Below are 23,338 nucleotides of genomic sequence, written 5' to 3' on the forward strand. Positions count from 1 at the left end.
CCTCCCTCCTCCTCCGCCGCCGCCTTCTTCTTCTGCCGAGGCGCCGCCCGCGATGTCGCGACTTTAAATAGTCGGGAAGGGGAGGAGGCGGTGGGAAAGAGGAAAAGGGGGGGGCGGGGGAGGGGCGCGCGCCTACGCGTGCGCGCACACACACGCGAGGGAGCGCGCACCCCCGAGGAAACGACGAGACGCCCTTAAAAAAAGGGCCGAAAACGGCGCAAAAACCGCAAAGAGGAAAAAAGAAAAAAAAAAGAAAGAAAAAAAAAAAATTTACCCGGAGGGCGCGCGGTGGGATTCGAACCGGGGACCTCTGGGTGAGGGGCGGGAGTGGAGGGGGCTCTGGGCGGCAGCGCGCGGCGGGCGGGGGTATAGCTCAGTGGTAGAGCATTTGACTGCAGATCAAGAGGTCCCCGGTTCAAATCCGGGTGCCCCCTCGGTGCGTGTTTTTGAGTTTCTTTTTATTTTTTTGGTCCGTTTTTTCGTTTTGTTTTTTTATTTTTGCGGTATTTCCGAGGTTGGGGGGGGTGAAGCGGGAGGTGTGGATTTGCGCGCGCGCGCAGGCCCCGTTCCACGCGCACGGAACGGGATCTGCGCAGGCGTGGAGTGAGCCCGAAGGAGAACCCAGAGGCTGCCATTAAGACGTGGGGGTATAGCTCAGTGGCAGAGCATTTGACTGCAGATCAAGAGGTCCCCGGTTCAAATCCGGGTGCCCCCTTATTTTAGGGTTTGTTCCTTAATTTTTTTTTTTTTCTCTCCCTTTATCCAATGTTTTCTCTCCCGATTTACCCCCGGTTCCTCTTTCCGTCCCCGCCGCCTCCTCCCGGTGCTCCCGGTTCTCCCCCGGTACCCGTGAGGGCGTCGCGCTTCCCGCCGCCGCCGCCGCCAGGGGGCGCGCCGCGCGCGCGGCGAGGCGGGCGCGTCACGTGACGTCCGCCGCCTCTTCCGGCGCCAAGATGTCGAAGCGAGGTGAGGGCGGGCGCCGCTCTCCGCCGCCATCCGGCTCCATCCGCCGCCATCCGGTGTCCCCGCGGCCGCCCCGCCGCAGCGGGGGCCCGGCGAGAGGCGCCTGAGCCCGGGCGGGAGCGGATGTCGCTGTTATCCTCCCCGTGAGGCGCTGGGCGGGCTCCGCGCTGGCCGCGGCCGCTCCTCCGTGAGGCCGCACCGGGCTCTTAACGCTCTTCTCGACCCGCAGGACGCGGAGGTTCGTCCGGGGCCAAGTTCCGCATCTCCCTGGGTCTCCCGGTGGGGGCCGTGATCAACTGCGCCGACAACACCGGTGAGCGCGGGGCTGGGACCGGCGGGAGGGACGCGCCGGGAACCGGGGAGAGCCCCTCGGGAAAGCGCCCTCGGTAACGCGGAGGCGTCCGGTGAACTCCGCGCCTCAGCTTTCCTCCTGGAACCGCTCGGCCCGTGGTGGTGGTGGGGACGTGAGCAGCTGTCCCCGGGAATCCCGGGATAACGGCGGCTCCGTCCGCCCGGGAATCCCGGGATAACGGCGGCTCCGTCCGCCCGGGAATCCCGGCATAACGGCGGCTCTTCCCCTCTGGAGTCCCGGGATAACGGCGGCGCCGCTCTCCGCAGGGGCCAAGAACCTGTACATCATCTCCGTCAAGGGCATCAAGGGCCGCCTGAACCGGCTGCCGGCGGCCGGCGTGGGTGACATGGTGATGGCCACGGTGAAGAAGGGCAAGCCGGAGCTGAGGAAGAAGGGTGAGTGCGGGAATTCTCCCGGAATGCCGCGGGCATCGCGCACGAAGCCCCCCGGGGATCCTCCCCACCCTTCTGTAAAGCACTCGTTGGGTCCTGCCGTGGCTCAGGGAGTTGTCGTGGAAGGGCAGAGCAAAGGCGCCGCTTTTGGGTGAAGTGGCAGCTGCTGGTGCTGTTGATTTCAATCAGCGGTGGGACACTGGGGTCGGGAATCGTGGGCTGGGAAGGGACATCTTCCACCGTCACAGGCTGCTCCAAACCCCGTCCAGCCTGGGCTTGGGCACTGCCAGGGATCCAGGGGCAGCCGCAGCTGCTCTGCGTGACCTGTGCCAGGGAGGAATTCCATCCCTCCATCCCCTCCTGAGCCCAGCTTTCCATCAGTAAAACAGGAGTGATGTGTCTGGAAAATAAAAACCAGGAAATTCCTTTCCTCAATCCCTTCCTGAGCCCAGCTGTCCATCAGTAAAACAGGAGTGATGTGTCACATGCATCTGTAAAATAAAAATCAGGGAATTCCATCCCTCAGTCCCCTCCTGAGCCCAGCTGTCCGTCAGTAAAACAGGAGTGATGTGTCACATGGATCTGTAAAATAAAAACCAGGGAATTCCTTTCCTCAATCCCTTCCTGAGCCCAGCTGCCCGTCAGTAAAACAGGAGTGATGTGTCACATGTGTCTGGAAAATTAAAAATTAGGGAATCATGGAATGATTCAGGTGGGAAGGGACCTTGAATCCCATCCATCTCCAACCCCTGCCATGGGTTTGCTCCTGCTCCAGAGGAGTTTTTGCCAAATATTTTTTTTATGAATTCATAATTTATTTCAAAACAAAGGTGGGAAAGTGGGAAAACCCCGGATTTTCCAAGTGTAAACGCACCCGCAGGTATTTCATGCTCGGTGTTGATTATAAAGCATAAATCTTTTTTAATAAAACACCACAACATACGAGGTGCAAACCAAAAATCCCTGCCTTGGGTGGGATGCGTGCGCTCATCCCGAGGGCCGCGCTGCTTTTTCCTCCCAGTGCACCCGGCAGTGGTGATCCGGCAGCGGAAATCCTACAGGAGAAAGGACGGCGTGTTCCTGTACTTCGAGGACAACGCCGGAGTGATTGTGAATAACAAAGGGGAGATGAAAGGTGAGGCTGGGAACTGTGTGTCAGGCTGGGAATTGTGTGTCCAGCTGGGAATTGTGTGTCCAGCTGGGAATTGTGTCACGCTGGGAATTGTGTCCAGCTGGGAATTGTGTCACGCTGGGAGCGCGCGGTGTCGGCAGTGCCACAGGGCTGAGCTCTGCCGGGGGAAAGGACTCGAGGTTCCCCTCAGAGAGAGGGATTTTTGGGGTGGGAAATGCTGCCCTGAAGCATCTGAGAGCTCTAAATCACAGAATTCCAGAATGGTTTGGTTGGAAAAGAGCTGGAAGCTCATCCCAGGGATGTGTGGAGCACACTCAGAGGGGACAGGAGGCTGCTGAGGGTTTGGACAGCAGCGCCGCGAGCAGCAGCTGAGGGAGCTGGGCTCGTTCAGCCTGCAGAAAAGGAGGCTCAGGGCTGCCCTGATCTCTCCCCACAGCTCCCTGAGAGGTGGCTGCAGCCCCTGGGGCTCGGGCTCTCTCTGCAGGCGGCAGCCGACGCCAGGAGAGGACGCAGCCTTGAGCTGCACCCAGGGAAATGGAGGCTGCACGGCGGGGAAAAGCTTTTTAGGGAAAGAGGGATGAAGTTGTGAGGAGGGGAGGTGGTGGAGTCCCCATCCCTGGATGTGTTTGGAGAAGATTGGATGTGGCCCTGGGTGCTGTGGTTTAGTGGAGCTGGGCTGGACTCCGGGACCTTGAAGGTCTCTCCCAACCTGGTGATCCTGGGAATTCTGTGATTTGATCCCAGGCTGCTCCCAGCCCCATCCAACGTGGCCTTGGACACTTCAGGGATCCAGGGGCAGCCACAGCTTCTCTGGGAATTCCATCCCAGCCTCTCAGAGAGGAGCTAACCCCGTGGTGTTGTCCCTGTTTTCCAGGCTCAGCCATCACGGGCCCCGTGGCCAAGGAATGTGCGGATCTGTGGCCCAGGATCGCCTCCAACGCCGGCAGCATCGCCTGATCCCGATCCTGCCCTGGCCAGGGACGCAAAATAAAACTCCTTGTACCAACTCCACGGTGTTTTCCTTGCCAAACAGGAGCAGGATTGTGCTGGGAAGCGTTTTTATGGAGCTCCAGCTGGAGAATGGCGTTGGGGGATTTAACGGTTTCTGTTTTTCGGGCAGGTTCCTGAAGAATCCCCTGGAACAGCTCAGATTTTAGTGATCCTGAATTGATGCCATGTCTGAGGGGGGCTGGGAGGGGCTGTGGCAGCTCAGATTTGGAGAATTCCTGGGATTCTCTTCTGGAATGGGCAATTTAAGCATTTAGAGTGAGAGAGTTCCCGAGGCTGAGCTGCTCCCGGAGCTGCAGGGTTCCTGCTGGACAGTGCCACTGAAGAGTGTCACTCCTGGGGACACGGCCAGGCCACTGCTGTCACCTGAGCCTCGGTGCCAGCTGCACCCGGAGAGCCCGGGCTGAGCTCGGGCTGAGCTCGGGATCTTCGGGAGCAGAGTGGGAAGGGGTGGCCAGGGAAAAGCTTGGGCTGTTGTTTGTGGTCTCCCCGGTGTTCCTGGAGCAAAAGGAGGAATGGTTTGGGTGGGAGCTGTGGTGACAACAGGGAGCCTCACCTGGCCACTGGGAGCCTCACCTGGCCACTGGGAGCCTCACCTGGCCACAGGGAGCCTCACCTGGCCACCGGGAGCCTCACCTGGCCACCGGGAGCCTCACCTGGCCACCGGGAGCCTCACCTGGCCACCAGGAACCTCACCTGGCCACAGGGAGCCTCACCTGGCCACAGGGAGCCTCACCTGGCCACCAGGAGCTTCACCTGGCTGCCCTGCCCAGGTGGGGGTATAGCTCAGGGGCAGAGCATTTGACTGCAGATCAAGAGGTCCCCGGTTCAAATCCGGGTGCCCCCTCTCTTTTCCGTCTTTTTATCCCCAAAAATGCGCTTGGGAGCTCGGAATTCCCAGTTTTCCCCCCCCGCCCCTCTCCCCGAGCTGTGTGTAGGCCACAGCTGGCCAGAGGGAAGGGAGCTGATCCCCAGCAGGGCAGGGTTGGTGAGGAAAAGGGAAGGGGATTTTGGGAGGATCTGGGCTTTGTCCTGGGGTTAATTAGCAGAGCTTTGGTGGGATGGTAACGAGCAGGGAGATTCCTGCTGGGAATACCCATGGAAAGGAGGGGGCACAGCTCAGTGGGAGAGCATTTGACTGCGAGGTTCAACTCCAGGTGCTCTTTTCTCCTCCTTTTCCTCTTCCTCCAGCTTTTCCTCTGCCCAAATCCTTCAGGGGAAGGTTGGGAAAGCCGCTGTGGGATGTGGGGGGTTGTGCTGGGCAGGGAACACGGGGTGGGAGCGTCGGTGGGAGCACCAAGGCCCTGGAAAAGCGCAGGGGGTGTGCACGGGGCGAGGAACCGCTCACGGGAAATCGGGAAATCGGGATCTGCCCGAGCTCCCTCCGGGCTGGATTCCCTGTAAATGGGAGAAATTCCCTGTAACGGGAAAAACTGAACCGGGATCCGGGCTGGGATCTGGAATGGGGGAAAACTGGGATGGGATCTGGGCTGGGATCTGGAATGGGGGAAAACTGGGATGGGATCTGGGCTGGGATCTGGAATGGGGGAAAACTGGCATTGGATCTGGGCTGGAATCTGGAATGGGGGAAAACTGGGATGGGATCTGGGCTGGGATCTGGAATGGAGGAAAACTGGCATTGGATCTGTGCTGGAATCTGGAATGGGGGAAAACTGGGACTGGTTCCAGACTGGAATCAGGAATGGGGGAAAACTGGGATGGGATCTGGGCTGGAATCAGGAATGGGGGAAAACTGGGATGGGATCTGGGCTGGAATCTGGAATGGGGGGAAAACTGGGATGGGATCTGGGCTGGAATCTGGAATGGAAGAAAACTGGGACTGGATCCTGGATCCAGGAATCAGGAATGGGGAAAAACTGTGACTGGATCAGGGCCAGGATACGGAATGGAGCAAAACCCAAAAGTCAAGACAGGATCAGGGTGGGAATGGAGGAAAACCTGGTTGGGATCACAGTTGGGATACGGAATGGAGGAAAACCTGGACTGGATCAGAGCAGGATAGGGAATGGAGGAAAACCTGGACTGGATCAGAGCAGGATGTGGAATGGAGGAAAACCTGGACTGGATTGAAGCTGATATATGGACTGGATCAGGGTGGGATATGGTAGGAAGGAAAACCCGGACCGGATATTAGCCAGCAGACAGAATGGGAGAAAACCTGAACTGCATCCAGCCAGGACATGGAACGGGGGAATATCCCGGACTGGATCAGGGCCAGGAAATGGAATGGAAGGAATCACGTTTGCCATATTTTATCCCCTTTAAGTCCCTGTACCTTTGACAGGGACACTGGGCTGCACAGGAGCCGTGGAGTGAAGGGATCCAACCCACAGAGAGAAAAACTTCTCTCTTTTCCAACGAATGTTTTTAAACTTTCCCGGCGCAGGTGTAAACCCAGGGGGGTATAGCTCAGTGGTAGAGCATTTGACTGCAGATCAAGAGGTCCCTGGTTCAACTCCAGGTGCCCCCTCTCTTTTCCTCCTCCTTCCACCTTCCTTTTGCCAAAAATTTGCCACAGAAGAACCGTGGAGAGCCCCGAGCTTTGCGCCGCGTGTGGGGCACTGGCTCTGAGCTGCAGCGTGCAGGGAGCGAGGCCCTGATGGTTGGGGAAGTGCAGGGGTTGTGCTTTGCCTGTTCTTAATCCTCTGTGGACACCAGATCTACCAGAACTGATCATTTTCACCGTCGTTTATCACGTTTAACTCCGTGTCCAGCCTTTGGAGATGCATTACAGCGCACAGGGGGGGTGGCAAGGAAAGGAATCCAACCCCTGGACAACAAAACTTTTTTCTTTCCCAATGAATATTTTTAAACTTCCCTGGCGCAGGTGTAACCCCATGGGGGTATAGCTCAGTGGTAGAGCATTTGACTGCAGATCAAGAGGTCCCTGGTTCAACTCCAGGTGCCCCCTCTCTTTTCTCTTTTGCTGCTTTTCCCTGGGGATTTTGGGGGGGGTTTGGTGACCGGGAGTCAAGCGAGGAACGGCGGCTCAGCCTCCTCTCCTGTTCATTCTTTTCCCTGTCGCAGTCGGAGATGGAAGCGAGGGGAAAACGTCAGAGACTCCCCGGCAGTTTGGAGCGCTCAGGACAGACTGGAACTGGGCCAAGGTCACCTGGCGCCTGGGAGTGCAGCAGGAGCCAATCCCTCAGGAGCTCAGGGATTTGGGGAAAAAACATCCCTTAAATGTTTTATTTGCACAAGGAGGTGCCAGGGGGGGTATAGCTCAGTGGTAGAGCATTTGACTGCAGATCAAGAGGTCCCTGGTTCAACTCCAGGTGCCCCCTCTCTTTTCCTCTTCCTTTTGCCAAAATCCTTCCCAGAAGGAAGTTGGAGAGCTCCGGTTGGATCTTGTGAGTTTGTTTTGTACCCCTCAGTGCTGGCTGGGAGCTTCAGCTTCAAAGGATTTGTGCTCTGACTACGGGGAAAGCTCAGGGCTTGTGCTCTGTGTGAGAACCATTCACTGCCTGCCTGGGATTTCCTCTGCAGTCACTTTTCTCCGAATTTCCATTTTCTCCCGATCTTCCCCTCAGTTTCATACCTAACTGATGGAATTTTACACCCTTCCACAGGCACACTGAGGTGCACAGGGAGCTGTCAACTAAAGGAATCCAATCCACGAACAGCAAAACTTCTGTCTTTCCCAACAAATGTTTTTAAATGTCCCTGTGCTAGCCCAGGGGGGTATAGCTCAGTGGTAGAGCATTTGACTGCAGATCAAGAGGTCCCTGGTTCAACTCCAGGTGCCCCCTCTCTTTTCCTCCCCCTTCCACCTTCCTTTTGCCAAAAAATTTGCCACAGAAAAACCGTGGAGAGCCCCGAGCTTTGCGCCGCGCGTGGGGCGTTGGCTCTGAGCTGCGGCATCCAGGGAACTGAGGCTCCACTGGGAAAGTTTTGGGGCTGTGCTCTAACCCCTCGCTGCCTGTGTGTGCGTTTCTCCGTCCTTAATTCCCGGTGATCATCGCCAAAATTTCTCACTTTCACCGCCATTCGTCACATTTAACTCCCTGCACCTTCCCCAGGCACTCCCTGGGCTGCACAGGGGGTGGCAAGGAAAGGAATCCAACCCCTAGGCAGCAAAACTTTTTTCTTTCCCAACGAATGTTTTTAAATTTCCCTGGCCCAGCTGTTATCCCATGGGGGTATAGCTCAGTGGTAGAGCATTTGACTGCAGATCAAGAGGTCCCTGGTTCAACTCCAGGTGCCCCCTCTCTTTTCTCTTTTTCCTCCTCTTCCTTCTGCCCAAATCCTTCACGGGAAGGTTGGGAACGTCCTGTGGGATGTGGGAGGTCGTGCTGGGCAGGGATCTTGGGGTGGAAGCAGCAAGGCCCTGCAAAAGCTCAAGGGTTTTTGCCTTGGCTAGGAACCACTCACTGTCTGCGTGTGCCTTTCTCTGTTTTTAATTCTCTGCAGCCACCACTGCCCAGAATGTCTTATAATTCCCATAATTTATCACACTTAACTCCCTGCACAGCCTTTGGCAGGCACAGGGGCCTGTCAGGTGAAGGGATCCAACCCACAGAGAGAAACACCTGAGGCTCTAAGGATGTTTTTAAATGTGCCAGGGGGGTATAGCTCAGTGGTAGAGCATTTGACTGCAGATCAAGAGGTCCCTGGTTCAACTCCAGGTGCCCCCTCTTTTTCCCCTCCTTCCACCTTCCTTTTGCCAAAAATCTTTCACAGAAAAAAAACCTGGAGGGCTCTTGCAGGATCTGTCACATGTCGGTGCTGGTTCTGAGCTCCAGAACCCAAGGAATGAGGCCCTGAGGGTTGGGAAAGGGTCGTGAGGGACAGTGGGAACCACCTGCTGTGTCTGTGTGTGCTTTTCTCTATTTTAAATTCACTGCAGGCATCAGATCTGCCAGCAATTCTCATTTTTACCGTCACTTACCCCGTTTAACTCCCTGTACCTCAGGCAGGCACCTTAAGGTGCTCAGGGAGCTGCTGAGGAAAGGGATCCAAGCCACAGGCAGCAGAACATTTTTCTTTCCCAATGAATATTTTTAAATTTCCCTGGTGCAGGTGCTGTCCCAGGGGGGTATAGCTCAGTGGCAGAGCATTTGACTGCAGATCAAGAGGTCCCTGGTTCAACTCCAGGTGCCCCCTCTCTTTTCTCTTTTGCTGCTTTTTCTCCCTTTCTTTCCTCCACAAGTTCCTCACACACAGACCACGGACAGCCTTTCTTACCCCTCTGAGGTCTCGGAATTCACTTGGTGATGGTTTTTGCCATGCCTGAACTCCCACTTTTCCACGTTCCCCTCTGCTCTCCCGAGCTCTGCACGCGGCCACACCAACTCAACAGCTGCCGCTCCAGTTCTTCCTGTTGGAGTAATTACCCTTAATTTAAGCAGTGAATTACGTGTTATTACGCATTTCTAGAAGTCAGGAGCGGCGCTGAGCCGTTCCCCCCAGGCTCTGAGGTCCAGGCCGGTCCGGTTGGGTGGCTGCGATGACACCGGGTCATGCACCGGGTGGCCCCGGGGCTCGAACTCGTGACAAGCGGCCCCGCAGGCGGCAGCGCTGCCCCTGAGCCACGCCCCGGGCGCGGGGATGGGGGGGGCGCGGGGGGCGCCGCGGGCAGGGTGGCGCGGGGGCAGCGCGGCGGGCTGGGGAGCGCGAGGTCACGGGTTTGAAACCCGGCCTGGCCCCACCGGGAAGCGGCCGGTTCTAGTCCCGGGAGATCACAAACTCCAAATTGGGACATCACTGGTGGTACCCCCGGGAGATCACTGGGTATATCCCAGGAGATCACTGGTGATACCCCCGGGAGATCCCTGGGTGTATCCCGAGAGGTTTGGACAGCTCTGTCCTAGGAAATCGCCAGCTCTGACCCGCCCCGTCCCGGGAGATCCTTAGTTCTACCCCACCACAGACTGGGTTCTGACTCGCCCCGGGCACCGCCGGAGGTGACAGAACCGCCCGGGCTCTGGCCCGGGGCAGGCTGTGCGTCACTGAGCTCTGGGCCGGAGCACTTTGGCACCAAAGGTCCGAGACAGAGGCGCTGCCCGTCCCCTTCCCGCGTTGTTGTGGTGAGCACAGCCTGACAAACTCGTCCCGTGGCTTTAGGCGCTTTTGGAATTACTCACTTCATCATTTCCAGGCGTTTCTTTGGGACTGCGGCAACCAGCCTCATTTGAAAGAGGCTCAGATCTTGTCTTAATTCCCAGGAAGTGCCCAAGGCCAGGCTGGACGGGGCTTGGAGCAACCTGGGGGAGTGGAAGGCGTCACTGCCCATGGCAGGGGTGGGAGTGGATGAGCTGTGCGGTCCCTTCCCACCCAGCCCACTCTGGATGCTATGAACGGAATCAAAACACCCCCAGGAGCGGTACTGAGGGGCCTCCCCGGCCGTTCTTTCTCTCCTTCCTCCTCCTCCCGTACCGCCCCTACTGCGCGCCGCCATCGTCCCGGCCGCCTCAGCGGCGCGCCGGAAGTGGGGCACTGAGGGGGAAGGAAGAGGCGCGAACCCGAGCCGCGGAGCGCCGTGATGACGTATGTGATGACGTACTTCCTGTCCCGGTAGCGGCGGGGGACGCGCTCGCCCGGCAGTCGCGATGGGAGGGGGAGACCTGGTGAGGGGAACCGGGGGGGCTGTGAGGGGAATGGGGGAAACGGGGGGGCTATGAGGGGAATGGAGGAACCGGGGGATTGAGAGGGGAATGGAGGAACCGGGGGAGTGAGAGGGGAATGGAGGAACCGGGGGGGGTGTGAGGGGAATGGGGGAACCGGGGTGGGTGAGAGGGGAATGGAGGAACCAAGGGGGCTGAGAGGGGAATGGAGGAACCGGGGGAGTGAGAGGGGAATGGGGGAACCAAGGGGGCTGAGAGGGGAATGGGGGAACCGGCGCTGCTGAGAGGGGCCGGGGGAAGTGTGAAGGGGGCTGAGGGGAGCCAGGAGGGGCTCAGAGGGTTCGGGAGGTCTGAGGGTAATTGCCGGGGGCGGTGAGAAGGGACAGGCGAGCCTGAGGAGGGCTGGGGCTGTGACAGGGAGGGTGAGAGGGTCAGGAGAGGGCTGAGAGGAGACTGCGAGCGGTCACTGAGTGCTGCGAGGGGCCGGGGGTGTGAGAGGGGCCGGGGGTGTGAGAGGGGCCGGGAGAGCCCAGCGGGGTCTGAGTGAGGGTCTGAGGGGGCTGCAGGGCAGCGATGTGCGGCTTCCACGGGACCTGAGGCCGCTCCTGGGGCCGTTCTCCTGGCGTTGGTGGGCTGGGCCCTGCCCTGGCCCCGCAGTGCCGGTCCCGGTGCCAATCCCAATGCCAATCCCCGCTCTCCGCAGAACCTGAAGAAGAGCTGGCACCCGCAGACGCTGCGCAATGTGGAGAAGGTGTGGAAGGCGGAGCAGAAGCATGAGGCCGAGAGGAAGAAGATCGAGGAGCTGCAGCGGGAGCTGCAGGAGGAGCGGGCGCGGGAGGAGATGCAGCGCTACGCCGAGGACATGGGCACCGTGCGGTGAGCGGGGTGGCACGGGGACATGGGGACAGCATGGGGACATGGGGACACTGCAGGGACATGGGGACAGTGCAGAGAGCATGGGGACAGCATGGGGACATATGGGCACTGTGCGGTGAGTGGGGGTGGCACGGGGACAGTACGGGGACATGGGGACAGCATGGGGACATGGGCACCGTGCGGTGAGCGGGGGTGGCATGGGGACGGCACAGGGGACATGACAGGGACAGCATGGGGACATGGGCACCGTGCAGTGAGCAGGGATGGCACGGGGACATTGGGGCAGCACAGGGACATGGGCACCGTGTGGTGAGCGAGGATGGCACAGGGACAGCATGGGGACAGCACAGAGAGCACAGGGGACAGCACAGAGAGCATGGGGACGGCACAGGGGAGATGCCTGGGACAGCATGGGGATCAGCGCAGAGAGCACAGGGACAGCACAGAGAGCACAGGAGCAGCACAGAGGAGAGCACAGAGAGCATGGGGACAGCACAGAGAGCACAGGAGCAGCACAGGGGACAGCACAGAGAACCCAGGGGAGAGCCCAGAGAGCACAGGAGCAGCACAGGGGACAGCCAGCCCTGGCCCTGCTCTGGCACTGGGGTGGTGCTGCCCATGTCCCCTGGCACAGCCATGGGGACAATGGTTCTGCTGCTCATGCCATGGGTTGGGGTGCAAGGGACATCAAAACCCATCCAGTGCCGCCCCTGCCATGGGCAGGGTCACCTCCCGGGGTGCTCCAAGCCTTGTCCAGCCTGGCCTTGGACACTGCCGGGGATCCAGGGACAGCCACAGCTGCTCTGGGGTTTCTATTCCATCCCCTCCCTTCGTTCCCAGGGAGGAATTCCTTCCCAAATCTGCCCTCTATCAATTCAAACCCATTCCCCGTGTCCTGTCCCTCCATCCCTTGCCCCAAATCCCTCTCCAGCTCTCCTGGAGCCCCAATCAGGTGCTGAAAGACCCCAGCCAGGTCACCCCGAAGCTTTCCCAGGCTGAACAACCCCATCCCTCTGCTCCGACACCTCCCCGTCCCCGCTCACCCTCCCTGAGCCTTCGAACCAAGCCCCGGAAGCTCCAGGATGAACAAAAGGAGTTTTTTCCGGCGCAGGAAGCGCGAGGAGAAGCTGGAGTGGATGTACCAGGGCCCCGGGGGAATGGTGAACAGGGAGGAATACCTGATGGGGCGCCCCGTGGACAAGTTCATCCTGGACAAGGTCGGGGACAGGGACGCCGGCGGCTCCGGGGACACGGGGCTGCTGCCGGGCTCCATCTTCGCCAGGGCCGGGGCCAGCTCCGTGCTGGACATGGCCACCAAGATCCGCGAGGACCCGCTCTTCATGATCAGGTGCGTGGGAAGCGAGGGTCACTCTGCAAAGAAATCAGAGGGTTTATTCATTTTTCAAAGTTTCCTAAGGGATAAATCGATAACAGGAGCTTGGCGGTGCTCAAGGCGCCCCGGGTAACCGTGGCAGCTTTTCTTAGATCCTTTTTCTGATGTATCGGTCAGATGTGTGTTTGTAAAGATTATGCGTATTCAAACGTTTCCTTGAACTTGTTTGCTTGTTCTGGGAGGTTTTTTAGGTTGGTTCCAGCCCTGACTTGTTCTTTTTAGGGTACGTGGTGTGATTGTGGGTCACAGAGAATCACAGAGAAACACAAAGAAACATCCAGAATTACAGAGAATCACAAAGGATCTCACAGAAACACCCAGAATTACAGAGAATCACAAAGGATATCACAGAATCACAGAAACACACAATTACAGGGAATTACAGTGAATCTCACAGAGTCCCACAAAATCACACAGAATTTCAGAATCAAGCAATCACAGAGAATCACACAGAGAATCACATGGAAACACAGAGAATCACACAGAATGACAGAATCACACAGAATCTCCTAATCATAGAATCTCACTGAATCCCATAAAGCCACCCAGAATCTCATAATCACAGAATGACAGAATCACAGAGAATCACACAGAAACACACAGAATCCCACAGAACCTCACGGAATCATGCAGAAACACCAAGTCCCACAAAGCCAGACAGGATCTCATAATCACAGGATCTCATAATCACAGAATCTCACAGAATCCCACAAAGCCACTCAGAATCACAGGATCACACAGAATCTCATAGAATCATACAGAAACACAAAGTCCCACGAAATCACACAGAATCACACAGAAGCACACAGAAGCACACAGAATCTCACAGAATCACACAGTCCCACAAAGCCACACAGGATCTCATAATCACAGAATCTCACAGAATCCCACAAAGCCACTCATAATCACAGAATCTCACAGAATCTTACAGAATCACACAGTCCCACAAAGCCACACAGGATCTCATAATCACAGGATCTCATAATCACAGAATCTCACAGAATCCCACAAAGCCACTCAGAATCACAGAAACACACAGAATCACACAGTCCTACAAAGCCAGACAGGATCTCATAATCACAGGATCTCACAGAATCCCACAAAGCCACTCAGGATCACAGAAACACACAGAATCACACAGAAACACAAAGCCACACAGGATCTCATAATCACAGGATCTCACAGAATCCCACAAAGCCACTCAGAATCCCACGATCACAGAGGATCGCACAGAGCGACGGAATCGCACAGAATCAAGAGGAACGCACAGAATCTGACAGAATCTCCCAAAATCATTCAGAATCACACGATCACAGAGAATCACAGAATTCCCAGGATCACCAGGTTGGGAGAGACCTTCAAGGTCCCGGAGTCCAGCCCAGCTCCACTAAACCACAGCACCCAGGGCCGCATCCAATCTTCTCCAAACACATCCAGGGATGGGGACTCCACCACCTCCCCTCCTCAGAACTTCATCCCTCTTTCCCTAAAAAGCTTTTTCCCACCGTGCAGCCTCCATTTCCCTGGGTGCAGCTCAGGATTACGTTTTTATAACATAAAGATTATTTGATTTTTTTTTTTAATAAATGTGTTTTACTTTTGTACAGATGGTTATTTGCATATTTCTCGCGTTTTTATGAAGGTATTTGTTCTCTTACAAATATTAAGTTTTTATAGGGCGATTCGATTTTTAAATAAATATATTGTACTTTTATGCAGATGTTTATTTGCATTTTATAGCTATTTATTTACATCTTAGAGGTATTTACACTTTTATAAATACGTTTATTCACATTTTATACTTTTTGCATTTTTATAAAGGTTATTTATGTTCTCCTAAAGACATTTGTTGACATTTCTATGAAGACCTTTGACATTTTTATAAATGTGTTTATTTATTTACATTTTTAAGAGGATATTTCTCTTGGAAACAAATCCTTGTTCTCTTTCAAGGGGCAGAAAAGGGGAAATTCCTCCTCAGTTTTGCTCAATTCACAACATTTCTCTTTTCTCCTTCTTTCTGTGTTTTCAGAGCTTGCGCTGCTGGATCCCCTCTGTGAAATGTGATTAAAAACCCCACTGATTTTTGGTTTTTCTCTGCTTTAGGAAGAGGGAGGAGGAAAAGAAAAGAGAAGTTCTGAACAATCCGGTGAAAATGAAGAAGATCAAAGCCTTGGTAGGTGTGAGCCGGGGGAGGAGCAAAAATCAGAATTTTTATTGTTCAGGACGAGGAGCTGAGCTCTGTTTGCTCCTTAAACCCCTCGAGTCTGAGGGGAAAATCTCATTGAACCGTATTTCCCCGGCTTGAAATATTTAAATTTATAAACACCTCTACATTTTTTATGAAGAGATTTCTCTTGCAAACACTGCAAAGACTTTTTTTTTTACACCTTTAAACCCTACAAATACCTTTCAATTAAAAGCATCTGTAATTTTTATTAACATCTCCACGTTCTTCTGTTTCTTGTACAGATATTTTTTTTGCCTTTTTGGGTTTTATGCCAGGAGCTTTCCCATGAGGGAATTGTGGTTTTTTTCCCCTCGTGATTCTGAGGGAATTTTTTGTTTTTTGCCTTTTGCAGCTGCAGAACAGTTTGGATAAAAAGGAGAAGAAGAAGAAGAAGGAGAAGAAGAAGAAGCACAAGAAGCACCGGCGGCGCAGCTCCAGCAGCCACAGCTCCAGCTCTGAGGAGGACAGGGCCAGAAATAAGTGAGTTTTCCATCTTGAATTTTGATCCCTGGTCGTTTTCTCAGCTGCTCTCCCTGAGCTTTGTCTTCCCTGATTAATGCTTTTAATTAAATGTTTTGTTAAGGGTGGTTTTCGCTCCGTTGGTCGTTAATGGGTGATAAAAGGAGTTAAATGGTAAAAATGGGATTATTCTCGCTGTTTCATCTGCTTCAAGTGGATTTTATTTTCTTTTTAGGTCTCAGAAAAAGGTGGACAGTTCCTCCTGGAAAGCTGCTGCTTCCAAAATCCCGGGATATGGCTTGCAGGTAACGCCCTGGGACGGGGAAAACCAGGAGTTTTGGGAACTGCTGGAACGGGGTTATGAGTGGGACAGGAATAAATAAATTTTTAGATTCGATCTGCAGCCAGCTGAGCCTCGAAATTCAAATTATTCAGAACGCGGCCGGACTTTTGCTCGGAATTTGGGATAAAGTTTGTTCAGCTGCTGCTTGTTATCCATGGAATCATGGAATGGGTGGGAAGGGGCAGCAAAACCCGTCCTGTCCCACGGGCAGGGAGAGCTCCTCCCAAAATCCTGGGGTGTGGATCCCGCCCTCAGTGCCCTGAGACAGGGAAAAACGGGGATTTGGGAATTGCTGCAGCAGCTGGAACAGGGTTAAGAGCGGGACAGGAATAAATAAGTTTTAGATTCAATTTGGAGCCAGCTAAGCTTGGAAATTCAAATTATTCAGGGCTCGGCCGGGCTTTTGTTTGGAATTCAGGATGAGGTTTGTTCAGCTGCTCCTTGTTATCCGTGGAATCATGGAATGGGTGGGCGGGGAAAGCAAAACCCATCCTGTCCCACGGGCAGGGAGAGCTGCCACCGTCCCAGGCTGCTCCAGCCTGTCCTGGGACACTTCCAGGAGCAGCCACGGCTTCTCTGGGAACTCCACGCCAGGGAGGAATTCCCTCCCTCAGCCAAAAGCTAATCCCCCGTGCCCTGAGGGCTGCTCCCACCCCATTGATCCCACCCCATTTATCCCATGGATCCCACCCCATTTATCCCATGGCTCCCACCCCATTTATCCCATGGCTCCCACCCCATTTATCCCATGGCTCCCACCCCATTTATCCCATGGCTCCCACCCCATTTATCCCATGGATCCCACCCCATTTATCCCATGGATCCCACCCCATTTATCCCATGGATCCCACCCCATTTATCCCATGGCTCCCACCCCATTTATCCCATGGATCCCACCCCATTTATCCCATGGATCCCACCCCATTTATCCCATGGCTCCCACCCCATTTATCCCATGGCTCCCACCCCATTTATCCCATGGATCCCACCCCATTTATCCCATGGATCCCACCCCATTGATCCCATGGATCCCACCCCATTTATCCCATGGATCCCACCCCATTTATCCCATGGATCCCATCCCATGGATCCCACCCCATTTATCCCATGGATCCCACCCCATTTATCCCATGGATCCCACCCCATTTATCCCATGAGATCCCACCCCATTGATCCCATGGATCCCACCCCATGATGCCACGGATCCCGTCCCAGCCCATCCCATGAGATCCCACCCCATGGATCCCATCCCGTTTATCCCATGGATCCCATCCTGTCCCATGGATCCCACGCCGTGATCCCACGCAGCGTGCTCAGCAGCGCTCTCGCAATTCCAGGTGCGGGATCCCGAGCAGAGGCGGCGCTCCCGGAGCCCCCCCGGCCCCGACAGAGCCGCCCCCAGGGCCCGGGAGCGCTCCCGGAGCTCGTCGCGCTCTCCGCAGAGACACCCCAGCAGGAGGAACCCCGACAGAGCCTCGGGATCTCCCTCCAGGCACAGCAAACTGTGAGTGCGGCTCACCCGCGCCGGGAATTCCCTGCAATCCCACCCCTGGGATCCCATCTCCCACCCTTCTGCCCTGGGCACGTCCAGGTGCTCCCAGGAGGGGAAAATCCTGGTTTTTATCGGGGTCACCCTCTCCTGAGGCTGGGGTTTGCTTGGGCTGCCAGTTCCCTTCAAAGTGATCACTCAGAGCTGCTAAATTACCTTTATTTAATACAGATAAAATTATAAAACCAGGTATTTCATCACGATTGCTGATGGAACTGATCACTCAGAGCTGTTAAATTACCTTTATTTAATACAGATAAAATTATAAAACCAGGTATTTCATCAGGATTGCTGATGGAACTGATCACTCAGAGCTGTTAAATTGTCTTTGTTTAATACAGATAAAATTATTTTAAAAAGTATTTGTTGATTGCTGATGGAATCCCAGTTCTCTTCAAACCGATCACTCAGAACTGTTAAATTGTTTAATACAGATAAAATTATAAAACCAGGTATTTCATCAGGATTGCTGATGGAACTGATCACTCAGAGCTGTTAAATTACCTTTATTTAGTACAGATAAAATTATAAAACCAGGTATTTCATCACGATTGCTGATGGAACTGATCACTCAGAGCTGTTAAATTACCTTTATTTAATACAGATGAAATTATAAAACCAGGTATTTCATCAGGATTGCTGATGGAACTGATCACTCAGAGCTGTTAAATTGTCTTTATTTAATACAGATAAAGTTATAAAAAAAAAGTATTTGTTGACAGCTGATGGAATCCCAGTTCCCTTCAAACTGATCACTCAGAGCTGTTAAATTATTTAATACAGATATAATTATAAAACCAGGTATTTCATCAGGATTGCTGATGGAACTGATCACTCAGAGCTGTTAAATTGTCTTTGTTTAATACAGATAAAATTATTAAAAAAAGTATTTGTTGATTGCTGATGGAATCCCAGTTCTCTTCAAACCAATCATTCAGAGCTGTTGTCTTTATTTGATACAGATAAAATTATAAAATCATTTATTTGCTGATTGCTGATGGAACTGATCACTCAGAGCTGTTAAATCATCTTTATTTAATACAAATAAAATTATAAAACCAGGTATTTCATCAGGATTGCTGATGGACCTGATCACTCAATTATTTAATACAGATAAAGTTATAAAAAAAAGTATTTGTTGATTGCTGGTGGAATCCCAGTTATCTTCAAACCGATCACTCAGAGCTGTTAAATTATTTAATACAGATAAAATTATAAAACCGGGTATTTCATCAGGATTGCTGATGGAACTGATCACTCAGAGCTGTTAAATTGTCTTTATTTAGTACAGATAAAATTATAAAACCAGGTATTTCACCACGATTGCTGATGGAACTGATCACTCAGAGCTGTTAAATTGTCTTTGTTTAATACAGATAAAATTATTTTAAAAAGTATTTGTTGACAGCTGATGGAATCCCAGTTCTCTTCAAACTGATCACTCAGAGCTGTTAAATTATTTAATACAGATAAAATTATAAAACTGGGTATTTCATCAGGATTGCTGATGGAACTGATCACTTGGAGCTGTTAAATTGTCTTTATTTAATACAGATAAAATGATAAAAAAAAGTATTTGTTGATTGCTGATGGAATCCCAGTTCTCTGCAAACCAATCATTCAGAGCTGTTGTCTTTATTTAATACAGATAAAATCATAAAATCATTTATTTGCTGATTGCTGATGGAACTGATCACTCAGAGCTGTTAAATCGTCTTTATTTAATACAGATAAAAGTGTAAAACCATTTATTTGCGGATTGCTGGTGGAATCCCAGTTCCCTTCAAACTGACCACTCAGAGCTGTTAAATTGTCTTTATTTAATACAAAAAAAAAATAAAAATAACTATTTGTTGATTGCTGACAGAATCCCCGTTCTCTTCAAACCGATCACTCAGAGCTGTTGTCTTTATTTGATACAGATAAAATTATAAAATCATTTATTTGCTGATTGCTGATGGAACTGATCACTCAGAGCCGTTAAATCATCTTTATTTAATACAAATAAAATTATAAAACCAGGTATTTCATCAGGATTGCTGATGGACCTGATCACGCAATTATTTAATACAGATAAAGTTATTAAAAAAAGTATTTGTTGACAGCTGATGGAATCCCAGTTCTCTCCAAACCGATCACTCAGAGCTGCTAAATTATTTAATACAGATAAAATTATAAAAGCTGGTGATTTGGTGTGGATTTTGGCGCTGCAGGCACAGCTTTAAACGCAGGGAATGTCGATAAATGTGATTTTTGTGTGGATTTTGGCGCTGCAAGCACAGCTTTAAACCCAGGGAATGTCGATAAATGTGATTTTGGTGTGGATTTTGGCGCTGCAGGCACAGCTTTAAACCCAGGGAATGTCGATAAATGTGATTTTGGTGTGGATTTTGGTGCTGCAAGCACAGCTTTAAACCCAGGGAATGTCGATAAATGTGATTTTGGTGTGGATTTTGGCACTGCAGGCACAGCTTTAAACGCAGGGAATGTCGATAAATGTGATTTTGGTGTGGATTTTGGCGCTGCAGGCACAGCTTTAAACGCAGGGAATGTCGATAAATGTGATTTTGGTGTGGATTTTCACGCTGCAGGCACAGCTTTAAACGCAGGGAATGTCGATAAATGTGATTTTGGTGTGGATTTTGGCACTGCAGGCGCAGCTTTAAACCCAGGGAATGTCGATAAATGTGATTTTGGTGTGGATTTTGGCGCTGCAGGCACAGCTTTAAACCCAGGGAATGTCGATAAATGTGATTTTTGTGTGGATTTTGGCACTGCAGGCACAGCAGCCGGGAGGAGAAGGGCAGAGCCAGGAGCCCTTCGCCCAAAAAGAGCTTCAGGCGCCAGCACCCCTCGGGCTACACCAGGTCAGTGGGGCCCTGGGGGACACCTGGGGGACACCTGGAGCCGGATTTTCCTTCGGTGACTGGGGTGGGACGGGTGGAATTCCCAAAAAACTCTCCACTGAGGGGCCTCCTGGGGGTGGCTGTTGGTGACACCTCCCTCCCAGTGCTGCTGGTTCTGCTGCAGGGATTCTTTGGGGCGTTGATGGGGAGGTTCTGTTCTGTCAGGCTGAAATAAAAAAAAAAATTATCCCGACAGCAGCGGTGTGGAGATCAAATAGAACTAATTAGGAGGTCAATTAAAAGAGGGAGAAAGGAGCCTCCTGCTGCGGTGTGGGGAGGTGGAGTGTTGAAAAATCTCCTCACAAGCTTTGCTGCTTTGGCTGCCAAAGACAGAAACCTCCCGAATCTGGGAGGGTTGAGAACCCATCCTTGGTTGATCGGAACTTTTCCCAACCCAAAGAAATTCCGCGATCCCAAAGAGTGGGAAGGTGAGGGGCCAGGGCGCTGCTGGTTCACAGAACAATCTCTCCAGAGGCGTTCTCCACCCAAACAGAAAGATCTCTCCTGAGGAACTGGAGCGAAAACGGCAGGAAATGATGGAAAACGCCAAGTGGAGGGAAGAGGAGAGAGCCAACAACCTCCGGAAGCACCGGAAGGAGGAGGAGCTGGAGCGGGAGCTGCAGAAACTCGACACCAGGGATGGGAAATTCTTCCAGTGAGTCTTTTCCCGCCTCCTCACCCAAGGGGAATCCAGCTTTAACTTTCAGAAACTTAATCTGAACTTAACAGGGCCCGAACTTAAGAAAACTTAGCATTAACAGAATAATGCCTTAACTTAGCAACAGCGGAACATAAGAAAATATAACTTAACTCGGACCTAAATATAGTAATTAATTAATGAATTCGTTCTGTCAACACTAAAATCGTACCAATTTAAATATAACCTTGAGTATAACTCCTAATAGCTGCAGCTTTACTAAAGAAAAAGGGGTAACAGCTTAAAATTGGACAAACTTGGCAGCTTTTTGTCTGTTTTGGTGCAGGCTTCCGTCATGTGAGGTGAGGCAGGCCGTGGGTCGGGCAGAGCTCTAATTACTCGTTTATATTCTTCGTCAGCACTGACAAAGGCGAAATTTTGGAGCAGATAAGGACGTGTGGAGCCTCAGTGTGTGGGGTGGTTCAGGCCACCCCTGTGTGGAATTGCACATCTCCCCTGGGTTTTACAGAGCTGCTGGCATCTGCTGTTCCCAAAATTTCTCCCTCCTCCCTTGGATCAGACCCAAGCTGGGCATTGGTGATGTTTTGCCACCCTGGGGGTGTTTTATGTGCAGATATTTAGAAATCCGTTGGTCTGGGAAGTTTGGAACGGTTTGAGGCCTGCAGGTTCCTCTGTGGGACTGGAAAATCTGTGTTTGGCCACAGAACCTCCGAACACGGGTGGTGATTTAATCCCCTGTGCTCGTGGCTACAAAGCCCCGAAGCTGCCCGCAGCTGGGATCACAAAATCACAGAATCATGGAGGGGTTTGGGTGGGAAGGGACCTTAAATCCCATCCAAGTGCCATGGCAGGGCCACCTCCCACCGTCACAGCGTGCTCCAGCCTGGCCTGGGACACCTCCAGGGGCAGCCACAGCCGCTCTGGGAATTCCACCCCAGCCTCCCAGGGAGGAATTCCATCCCAAAATCCCGTCTCTGATGCAAAGCTCCTCTCCTTCAGGCTCTGATTTCTCTCTCTGCTCCGTCCCCTGCAGGCGTTTGAAGCTGGAGAGTGCCTCCACCTCCAGCCTGGAGGATCGCGTCAAGCGCAACATCCACTCCCTGCAGAGGACTCCTGCTGCCTTGGAGAAGAACTTTATGCAGAGGTGAAGGCTGTCCTGCCCCTGCCCCCTGGGCAGGAGCTCGGTGGACGTTTGCTCCCAGAGGTGAGAGCTCTCCAGGAACAATTCCAGCTGCCAGAGAGGCGCCGCATCCCGGAGCTGAGCCCGAGGGGCGTTCAGGACTTGGGGTTTCGCTTTGGGGGCCTCGTGAGCCCCTTTGTGCTCCGTTTCTAACCCCAGGGCTTCTCCTCCTCTCCCCGCCCTGACTGGTGTCACTTTTGTACATTTTTACCAAACTCTGCTCGCTGCTTCCTTCCTCCTGTGCCAGAGCTGAAGGTCTGTTTTTGTTAATCCTGGGAATCCGGAGCGGAGCCCATCCCCACGTGAGGTGACTCCGTGCAGTTTGACAGAGCTGTTCGCTGGCTCACGGATTTATTTCATTCATTTTTGACCCAAAACCAGCAGTTTCTGAAAGGGTGGCGGGGGGGAAAAGGGGAATGAGCAGAGCAGTAGCTGACGCAGCAAATATTTCTCCGGGATTTTTGTAATGTAAATAATGTGTATATGTACAGCAGCGTAGATTTATTTTGCCTTTTTAATTAACAAACTTCACTGTCGTTTGTTAAATGTCCTTTGTGGCTGTGGGAGGGGGGAATGGGAGGGGCAGGGGTGGATTGGCTGTGGGGCAGGGAGGGTCGGTGAGGGTTGGGGAGGCTGCAGCGGCCCTTTCCCGGGTGTGTCCAGCCCGCAGGACGCGCCGCGGGGCCGGAGGGGTCCCCGTTGTCCCCCCGGGGTCGCGGACGGGTCCCCGTTGTCCCCCCGGGGTCGCGGCGGGGTCCCCGCGCAGCCGCGGGCCCTTTAAACAGCTGCGCGTGACGTGTGTAACAGCCCATTCATAATTCCAGCCGCCCCGCTGCTGATTGGTGTGTTCTTAGAGGGGCGTGGCCCTGCCGGGCGCGTCACGCCGGCTGGGCGAGACCATCTCCGGGAGGAGGAGGAGGGAATGCGGCTTTTTTCCGTCTAGTTCCTTCTCCGTCCGTCGTCCCTCTCCCGTTGTTCCCTCTCACAGCCCAATGCGTGCCGCGGTTCTCCCCGCTCCTGCCGCAGCCCGAGCCGGAGCTCTCCCTCCGCCAGCGCCCGCGGCTCCCCCCGCTCGGGCGGGACATGGCTCCTCCCTCTCGCCACCCCCTCAGCCCGCCGCCATCTTGGCGCCTCCTCGGCGCGGGGCCGGAGCGGGCTCGGCCGGCCGCGGCGGAGCGAACCACCGCGGGGGCGGGCGGGGGGGGGCAGGGACCGAACCACCGCGGCGGCGGCGGGGGGGGGGTGGAGTCGGGCCGGAGACGGGGAAGCGTAACGGGCCCGGGCTGCCGGGGCCGGGCGGTACCACTGAGGGA

At 53.5% G+C, this 23,338-nt stretch overlaps 2 protein-coding genes, 1 long non-coding RNA gene and 10 other non-coding genes across 15 annotated transcripts; 12 read left to right on the forward strand and 1 right to left on the reverse strand.

Moving 5' to 3' along the window:
• Positions 1-362: 362 nt before the first annotated feature.
• On the forward strand, positions 363-434 carry TRNAC-GCA (transfer RNA cysteine (anticodon GCA)). Its single transcript has one exon. It is a non-coding gene; the product is annotated as a tRNA-Cys (tRNA).
• Positions 435-643: 209 nt separating this feature from the next.
• On the forward strand, positions 644-715 carry TRNAC-GCA (transfer RNA cysteine (anticodon GCA)). The gene has a single exon. It is a non-coding gene; the product is annotated as a tRNA-Cys (tRNA).
• Positions 716-920: 205 nt separating this feature from the next.
• On the forward strand, positions 921-3,865 carry RPL23 (ribosomal protein L23). The gene is made up of 5 exons (XM_040087390.2): positions 921-966; positions 1,193-1,276; positions 1,582-1,710; positions 2,729-2,842; positions 3,714-3,865. The coding sequence occupies exons 1-5, from the start codon at positions 954-956 to the stop codon at positions 3,794-3,796; spliced, it is 423 nt and encodes a 140-aa protein (XP_039943324.1). The 5' UTR covers positions 921-953; the 3' UTR covers positions 3,797-3,865.
• A 34-nt stretch (positions 3,866-3,899) lies between these two features.
• Positions 3,900-10,281, reverse strand: LOC120763823 (uncharacterized). Of its 2 annotated transcripts, none has more exons than XR_009208518.1 (3): positions 10,244-10,281; positions 9,952-10,071; positions 3,900-9,185 (listed from the first exon to the last, which is right to left on the reverse strand). It is a non-coding gene; the product is annotated as an uncharacterized LOC120763823 (long non-coding RNA). The 2 variants fall into 2 exon arrangements; XR_005704138.2 differs by lacking the exon at positions 10,244-10,281 and having other exon boundaries at positions 3,900-4,345; positions 9,053-9,185; positions 9,952-10,234.
• TRNAC-GCA (transfer RNA cysteine (anticodon GCA)) lies at positions 4,623-4,694 on the forward strand. Its single transcript has one exon. It is a non-coding gene; the product is annotated as a tRNA-Cys (tRNA).
• On the forward strand, positions 6,267-6,338 carry TRNAC-GCA (transfer RNA cysteine (anticodon GCA)). Its single transcript has one exon. It is a non-coding gene; the product is annotated as a tRNA-Cys (tRNA).
• TRNAC-GCA (transfer RNA cysteine (anticodon GCA)) lies at positions 6,708-6,779 on the forward strand. Its single transcript has one exon. It is a non-coding gene; the product is annotated as a tRNA-Cys (tRNA).
• On the forward strand, positions 7,081-7,152 carry TRNAC-GCA (transfer RNA cysteine (anticodon GCA)). The gene has a single exon. It is a non-coding gene; the product is annotated as a tRNA-Cys (tRNA).
• On the forward strand, positions 7,546-7,617 carry TRNAC-GCA (transfer RNA cysteine (anticodon GCA)). The gene has a single exon. It is a non-coding gene; the product is annotated as a tRNA-Cys (tRNA).
• TRNAC-GCA (transfer RNA cysteine (anticodon GCA)) lies at positions 8,004-8,075 on the forward strand. The gene has a single exon. It is a non-coding gene; the product is annotated as a tRNA-Cys (tRNA).
• Positions 8,431-8,502, forward strand: TRNAC-GCA (transfer RNA cysteine (anticodon GCA)). The gene has a single exon. It is a non-coding gene; the product is annotated as a tRNA-Cys (tRNA).
• On the forward strand, positions 8,900-8,971 carry TRNAC-GCA (transfer RNA cysteine (anticodon GCA)). The gene has a single exon. It is a non-coding gene; the product is annotated as a tRNA-Cys (tRNA).
• A 54-nt stretch (positions 10,282-10,335) lies between the features above and the next one.
• On the forward strand, positions 10,336-22,543 carry CWC25 (CWC25 spliceosome associated protein homolog). 2 transcript variants are annotated; one of them, XM_040087548.2, is made up of 10 exons: positions 10,336-10,434; positions 11,135-11,307; positions 12,419-12,655; positions 14,807-14,876; positions 15,283-15,410; positions 15,625-15,694; positions 17,070-17,236; positions 20,062-20,148; positions 20,681-20,842; positions 21,879-22,542. In XM_040087548.2, exons 1-10 carry the CDS (start codon positions 10,417-10,419, stop codon positions 21,991-21,993), a joined length of 1,227 nt encoding a protein of 408 aa, XP_039943482.1. In that variant the 5' UTR covers positions 10,336-10,416; the 3' UTR covers positions 21,994-22,542. The 2 variants fall into 2 exon arrangements, with proteins under 2 accessions (XP_039943482.1, XP_058279653.1); XM_058423670.1 differs by lacking the exons at positions 10,336-10,434; positions 11,135-11,307 and adding an exon at positions 11,479-11,489 and having other exon boundaries at positions 21,879-22,543.
• The last annotated feature ends 795 nt before the right edge of the window (positions 22,544-23,338 follow it).

This window comes from Hirundo rustica, chromosome 27, assembly GCF_015227805.2.
Source record: "Hirundo rustica isolate bHirRus1 chromosome 27, bHirRus1.pri.v3, whole genome shotgun sequence".
Classification (NCBI taxonomy): domain Eukaryota; kingdom Metazoa; phylum Chordata; class Aves; order Passeriformes; family Hirundinidae; genus Hirundo; species Hirundo rustica.

What these genes read in the sequence shown, in the direction of transcription:
- CWC25 (XM_040087548.2), top strand. An exon ending in CACCCCTCGGGCTACACCAG is followed by an intron (nt 20,149 to 20,680) that starts GTCAGTGGGGCC and finishes CCACCCAAACAG; the next exon opens with AAAGATCTCTCCTGAGGAAC. An exon ending in AGGGATGGGAAATTCTTCCA is followed by an intron (nt 20,843 to 21,878) that starts GTGAGTCTTTTC and finishes CGTCCCCTGCAG; the next exon opens with GCGTTTGAAGCTGGAGAGTG.
- RPL23 (XM_040087390.2), top strand. An exon ending in GCCGGAGCTGAGGAAGAAGG is followed by an intron (nt 1,711 to 2,728) that starts GTGAGTGCGGGA and finishes TTTTCCTCCCAG; the next exon opens with TGCACCCGGCAGTGGTGATC. An exon ending in TAACAAAGGGGAGATGAAAG is followed by an intron (nt 2,843 to 3,713) that starts GTGAGGCTGGGA and finishes CCTGTTTTCCAG; the next exon opens with GCTCAGCCATCACGGGCCCC.